The 7,119-nt window shown below is 48.2% G+C and overlaps 1 protein-coding gene across 1 annotated transcript; it reads left to right on the top strand.

Annotated features, from left to right (window-relative positions):
• The first annotated feature begins 5,347 nt into the window (after window positions 1-5,347).
• Window positions 5,348-6,733, top strand: LOC119295266 (myb-related protein 308-like). The gene is made up of 3 exons (XM_037573639.1): window positions 5,348-5,647; window positions 5,739-5,868; window positions 5,987-6,733. The coding sequence occupies exons 1-3, from the start codon at window positions 5,515-5,517 to the stop codon at window positions 6,600-6,602; spliced, it is 879 nt and encodes a 292-aa protein (XP_037429536.1). The 5' UTR covers window positions 5,348-5,514; the 3' UTR covers window positions 6,603-6,733.
• The last annotated feature ends 386 nt before the right edge of the window (window positions 6,734-7,119 follow it).

Genomic DNA, 7,119 nt, shown 5'->3' on the forward strand with positions numbered 1-7,119 from the left:
AGCTACAAGCGGCCGTTTTGCTACAACCATGTCTCCGTTTTGCTACAACCAGCAATAAAAAAGCTGCCAGGACTGCCACCATATTTTTTCAACCAAGGAGGTGTGTTCGTCATGATGGCAGACGGCGAGCGCGACAACAGATGTGGTGGCGCGGGGTGGCCGACAGCCGTGGACGAGCACGAGGTGGCGTCGCGGGTGCAGAGGTGGAGAGGGCGCGACGGGGGCTCGATCCCGTGAGGGAGGAAGGATAGATGCGGAAAGAAAGGAAACACATTGCACGGTCCTGGTCGTTTTAATCAAGCTGCAGCGAGGCGACCGGCCGAAAATTGGGGCCAGCCGGCCAGTGCCTAGCACTGCCGATTAATAAAGGAGGTGTTGATTGGCAAATAAAAACTGGTGACAGATAATAACTTAATAAACTCGAATTATAGAAAGACAAGCGACACCTGATCTCGAGGACAAAGATGGAGACACATGATATGCACACAGCACACACTGTTGATCCGAAAATGCCAGCGACCAGACCTAAAACTCCCGATAGCATCCGTACACACCAAACACGAATTGAAGGGTCGACTCGATCAGGGACGTTCTGATTTGTTCAAGTCAAAGCTGTCCGTCATCCTATCCTCCTACCACTCGATGTCTCTCACTTTTCTTCCGGGCGTACGGACGACACGCCCGTACTACACAACCAACGTCGTGCGTGGGGTCTCATCAGCTGCAAGATCACACCCCTGTTTCTTTCAAAGCTTCTGTTTGACAAAGCAAAACATAAAAGCTTCCAATAGAATCGAATGCTTAGCATTGTCATCCGAAGAAACCATGCGTACCTGAGTTGGTTTGGTTTAATTATATACAGTACTCTTTATAACTTTTTGCCACGATCGTTTGCTATGAACCAAGCGTGTCCGTACTGTTCCATGGATGGCTATGCATGAGCTTCATATCGCATGCATGGTAATGGCGACGACTTTTTAGTAGCATGGAGAAAATGATGCGCTAATTGCATTTCAGGAAAGATGCGACACAATCAAGTCTCCATGGACTTAAATTAGCGGTGGGGTGGGTGTGGCGTCACTTACTTAGCCTCCATGGCGATGCGAACACCTTTCTTGCCATTTCTACTCCTAGTCCATCTCTTGTCCAACCGCCGGTAGGTTTTTCTAAGAAGGGCCCGGAGAGGAGAAACCTCGCAAGCTGAGTGCTGACACCGCTAGAAAAGAGTGTACCAAGCCAATCACGCCATGATGTATAATAATACTGCATTGACCGCCAATGGCTGATCCTGTAAAGCCAACAAGAAGGACCTTCCCGTCTCCAGCGTCCACCGGCTGGTTGTGTCGTGCGCTAAGCAAGCTCACCCGGGTGTTGTAGTTTCTCAACTTATTTTAGATAAACAACTCATAATTTGTCCGTTCATGCTGCAAGTTTTCTCTTGTTGAACAGATTTGAACGGGAGAGGACCGGTGAGGCGGCAGCATGGCAGCGCAGAGCCAATTTATTGAAGCCCACGCTACCGACCTCCTGTTTATCGAAACGTACCTACTTCTACCTGCCTGTTGGATTTGGCCAGGTGCAGCAGCAGCTCACATTCATTAACGCCACCTTTACTTGCTCTCTTCAATTCTCTTCATCTTCCCTTCCTCCTAGTCCCAGGAATGCACCTGGGTAGAACGGGTCTACATTGCCTTGCCCTCGCCGTGTGACACCAAACACCAAAGATCCAGATCCAAGCACGTCCGGGCGGCGACGGTGCACAGCCGTTGAATCGCCCCGTCCGGTCGCAGATAAGTACAGATACAGGAGGGAAAGCCGAAGAAGCTTATTTTTCCTAGGACTTTGGTCATATGATGCGTGCGGGTACTGCTCCTACCACCTAGTAGTACGTACTGTGACGGCCTAGTAGTACTGTACGTACAACATGCATGCATGCATGCTTAGTGTGTCTGACGTTGTAGCTCATCAAGACAGGGTCCATGAACATGCATGCAGGGTGGAGGGAGGACGGTGCCATTACTGGGGAGACCCTGCTGCCTCCTACCCTCAGCAGCGCTGTTCACTCGTCTGTATCTGCAATTGTATGGGTGGTGTTGGTGCAAGCAAGCAGAGAACACAGGGTGAGAGAGGCGGGTGATGGATGCATTCAATGTGCCTTTCCTTGGACAGAGATACCACTACCAGATCTTTGTCGCTATGGGCCGGGAGACCGGCCACACCACACATCTGCATCCAACAAGGAGGAGGAGAAAACTAACCTAACCTCTCGGAGTTATTTCGCACCAATCAATTCCCTAGCTACCCGTTCCACATGAATCTCCTTTCTTATCCTCTTCTTCTTCTCGGTAGTACTTGCATCTCCCGCGCCCGGCTTGCATGGTGCATGCTTATGTTATGTGCACCCCAACTGAAGAAACGTACTCAGTAAACGTTAGGAGTATTAGTTTCCATTTGGAATTAATATGGACTTGTTAGAAAAAAATATATGATACTTTAGGTGCTTTATAATGACATGTAATCTCATCTTGGATAGAGTTAGATAAGCACTTTTAGTTGTTGCATAGAGTATATCTACTATTGTTGGGCATGAAAAGCGCAGCAGAGTGAGGTTTCCTAACACCAAATTAGGGGAACGGCCAGTTTGCATGGATGGGACTAGGACTGATTATATTCTTTAGATAACCGAAATCACCACCAAATCCCAGGCGAGTCCATACTCGTCCTTGGAGAATAAAGCGCTCGTTTCAATGACTTTTTTTTTTCAGACACTTCAGTGACTTTTTGGTTATAAGAACAGATGGGGCAGAACTAGTAGTGCGCAAGTACCATTTTTTTTGTAGTATCCAAACTCCATGAGTACAACCATCGATAGTCCGACCCTCTTGACAGTCTGAAATTCGAATCGAACATGAGTATATATTGCAAATTGCATACATTTAACCTTTTTTGCAAAAAAATTGTAGTACTTGTATGAGGCAATGCACTCTGTGTTGTAGTACTACTACTACTAATAATGCGCGCGGGATGGAGTGCGACTTCCGAAGCTTGTACGGAACCTCCTCCACTCCACCATACCAGCAACATGCACACCAACCAGGCTGCAAAGAAAGATAAAGTACCTACCCTAGCGGATCCCACTAATCAAAACAATGGCCAGGACAAGTTGCTCCGTGCATATCAAGAGGGAGGAGAGGAGGAGGAGAAGAACCGGGCGGGTAGGTGACCAAACCGACGGACAAGATTCCTCTATCTTGCCTTTCCTTGCTTCTTTTCCTTTCTTTGCTTCTCCCTTTCATGCACAATCGCACACACAAAGACATGCTGCTAGTGCTTAGTGCTAGGGATGGGTTGGTTTTCTAGAATCTTAGAAAGGAGGAGATAGCTACCTTAGCGTGGGATGCTAGAAAAATGTCGGGCCGTCGATATGCGTGGGGAAGGGCAATGAAGCTTGTTTCAAACTCGATACTTTTGCATGGTCTCATGTGGTAACAACAGTTTGAAACAGATGAAACGATGGGTTCACGTTCCTCCTTTGCATGTCCCAAATCCTCTATAACACTGATCTCCCTAAATTTAAAGAGCTCACGTTCAGTTGAGATCTCCAATTAGAATTGGATCATCTGATTTTGACCAGATCAACAATTTCTGAAAGCCCTCTTATTCAATTCTTTTATACTATACACCATGCTTCCAAATTTTAAGGCCTCGCAATTAATTGAGGTCAATTTAGAATCGGGTCAACAATTTCACAAGCTATCCCATTCATTTTTTTAGTTCAATATCTTCCCTAATTTTGAAGCTCTTTCGTCCAGTTGAGGTATTCAATTTTGGATTTAGTTTACGATTTTGACTGGGCAACGATTTTTCAAACAAATTAGCAGCAACCGACCTATAAAACATATCAATCGTGCGCACCCTCCCACCACCTAGAAAAAAAGCGTCACCATGTGATATTGTAGCAAAAATATAGTACATGCAACCACCAATACAAAAAATTTCCCACATAAATATAGGTTGGTTAGTGAATAACATGAAATCACACCACGAAAGGCCCACCAAATCACCGCACTATAAATAAAAATAAAACACACTCTATCATCTCCCCCATCCGCCAACTAACTATTCCATCAATTCCAAAATATAAGTGGTATTAGTTTTTTGAAAGTCAAATTTCTTTAAGTTTGACCAAGTTCACATCAAAAATATCGGCATCCACAATATTAAACAAAATAAGTATGGAAATTCTTTTCATGATGAATCTAAAAATACCGATTTGATATTATGGATTTTGATATATTTCTCTATAAATTTGATCAAATTTAAAAGGTTTGATTTTTCAAAAAAATCAATACACCTTATATTTTGAAACTAAATGATTATTTTTTCAAGAAATCCAACAACACCAACATCGCGGCAAAGCACGTCCAACCCTTCTAGTATATTATTATTTGGGGGACTTCATCGTTAGAGGGATGCTAGATTTGAGTTAAAACATTCAATAACTCTTGTGAGATATGCCATGTCCAATAAAAAGAATATCAATCAATGGTTATAATTATTTTCAAATTAAAGTGCATGCCCAAAGGTTTCTGCCTCTGTGGCGCACATCGCTATATACCTTGCATCTCTCGTGCATCAGCTCAATATTTGAAAAAAATGAAGGGCATGCAACAAGGCAACTGCTCATCGAAATGGCCGCAAAGATAAGAAATAAGGCAGTACCTCCCCTTTTGCCCCAGTCGACGACAGAGACGGAAAACCAATATACTTGCATTTCCTAAGTATAGTAAGATATCTGACCAACTGCCAAGGACCCAAGGTATGGAATTTTTCTTTTCGAGGCAAGTGTAGAATTTTCAAGTAAAAGAACTAGCCATTTGATGTTGAACTACCCTCCCTCCAAAAACCAATAGCCTCTGCCTCACCCCAAAACCCAACCCCGTTGCATTCATTAGGCCGCACCTACTACTGCTGGTGTGCGCTCGCCGGGTACACCTACCAACTAGCCCCCCTCCTACCCCCAAAAGAAAAAAAAACAAAATGGAAAAAAACCACGAAGCGAATAATAATTAAAAAAAAGAAAGAGAGGGGGGAGGAAGGGAATAGGACAAGCGGCAGTCGAGCAGAAGAAGCGGAGCATACCTACCTACCAAATCCAGGCCTAGGGCTTTGCAACCACTCGCCCCACCTCCCCCCTCTCCTCTCATCGCACCAACTCGGTCAAATGGCCCAGAGGGATCCGCGTCAATGGGGCCCCGCTCCGCTCCACCCCCATCCTCCTCCTCCCCTCCTCCCCGTATAAAACCAACGACCCACCCCCGTCTCCCCTCTCTCTCCTCCTCGCTCTCTCTCAAAAAGCTCGCTCGCTCGCACGCACCACCAACACCACACCGCTCCTCCTTTCCCTCAGACCCACCCACAACCACAACAGCATATATCATCAGTCCGTTACTCGTGTGCGGCGCCGGCGGCATCTCCTCCTGTCTACGTAGGTATCGTATACGTGCCGGCGGCATGGGTAGGTCCCCGTGCTGCGAGAAGGCGCACACCAACAAGGGCGCCTGGACCAAGGAGGAGGACCAGCGCCTCATCGCCTACATCAAGGCCCATGGCGAGGGCTGCTGGAGGTCCCTCCCCAAAGCCGCAGGTATGTGCCGCGCTCATCGGCGACCAAGACGCGTCTAGGTGTACGGCGACGGGTGAATGATGTGTGTGTGTATGCATGGTGCGTGGTGCAGGGCTGCTGCGGTGCGGGAAGAGCTGCAGGCTGCGGTGGATCAACTACCTGAGGCCGGACCTCAAACGGGGGAACTTCACCGAGGAGGAGGACGAGCTCATCATCAAGCTCCACGAGCTGCTCGGCAACAAGTAACAATTCTTGTCCTTCTGATGATGATATATCAGTGGAGATAGATAGATCGATCGATCCACGGACGTACGGCGTTATTTATTTCTTATCGTGTCGGTCTTGCGCTTGTGCTCTCAGGTGGTCGCTCATCGCCGGGAGGCTGCCGGGGAGGACGGACAACGAGATCAAGAACTACTGGAACACGCACATCAAGCGCAAGCTCCTGGCCCGCGGCATGGACCCGCACACCCACCGCCCGCTCAATGCCATCGCGGCGGCCGCCATGCCCGCGCAGCAGCAGCAGCAGCTCCGGGCCGCGCACGAACGCCACTTCGCTGCTGCCACACCCGGTGGCCACCACCTCCAGCCGCAGCAGCAGGATCCCTTCGCGGCTCTCTCCAACTCAGCCGAACCCTCCTGCAGCCACAGCAGCGACGACGAGCCGGCCGGCTCCGCCACGCCGCCGCCACCGTCGCGACGGCACCTCGGCATCGACCTCAACCTCTCCATCAGCCTCGCGCCCTACCAGCCAGACGACCCAGCGGTGAAACAGGAGGCAGCAACGACGGGGAGCCAGAACAATGCAACAACGTCCACGTCGGCGGTGTGCATGTGCTTGAACCGCCTCGGGTTCCAGGGCGCCGGCGAGGGATGCCGCTGCGGCGGCGCTTCCTCCGTGCCCATGCAGCAGCAGGCCAGCAGCGCGCAGCGCATGTTTAGATTCATCGCACCACTAGAGGGAGGAGGCCAATAGTAGCACTAGTAACAGTAACATTCGGACATATACCTTTTTAACTAAAGCCACACATGGTTAATTATTAATTTAACTCGCTAGCTCTCTGTAACATGTTCATGAGGAAATTAAATCTACTCCCTTTCTATTAATTCGCAGCTAGCATCGGGCCATGCATGCATCATCATCTAGGTGACATAGTTCATGAATAGATCATCAGCCAGCAGCTCCTACCTTCTTTCCTTCATGTCTTTATTAATATTGTCATAGGAAGTTCATCATCTTCCACTAGATCTAATCAAGCATATCCCCAATTTAGGGAAGTTAGGTTCATCATCTAGGGAGTGAGTGATGCATAGTGATGACTGATGAGAGTGGGAGTGAGCGTTATGGTGCTAGCTGGTGGTGGTTATGGGAAGTTAGGTTCTTGGATGTCTGCAGGCTCGCACATGACATGGCCATCCAGTGACATCACTGAATGGTTGAGTTTTCTATGCATAAAAAAGGTTTGTCTTGTAGAGAGGAGAGGGGGAGTGGG

This window comes from Triticum dicoccoides, chromosome 4B (assembly GCF_002162155.2).
Source record: "Triticum dicoccoides isolate Atlit2015 ecotype Zavitan chromosome 4B, WEW_v2.0, whole genome shotgun sequence".
NCBI classification, from domain to species: Eukaryota; Viridiplantae; Streptophyta; class Magnoliopsida; order Poales; family Poaceae; genus Triticum; species Triticum dicoccoides.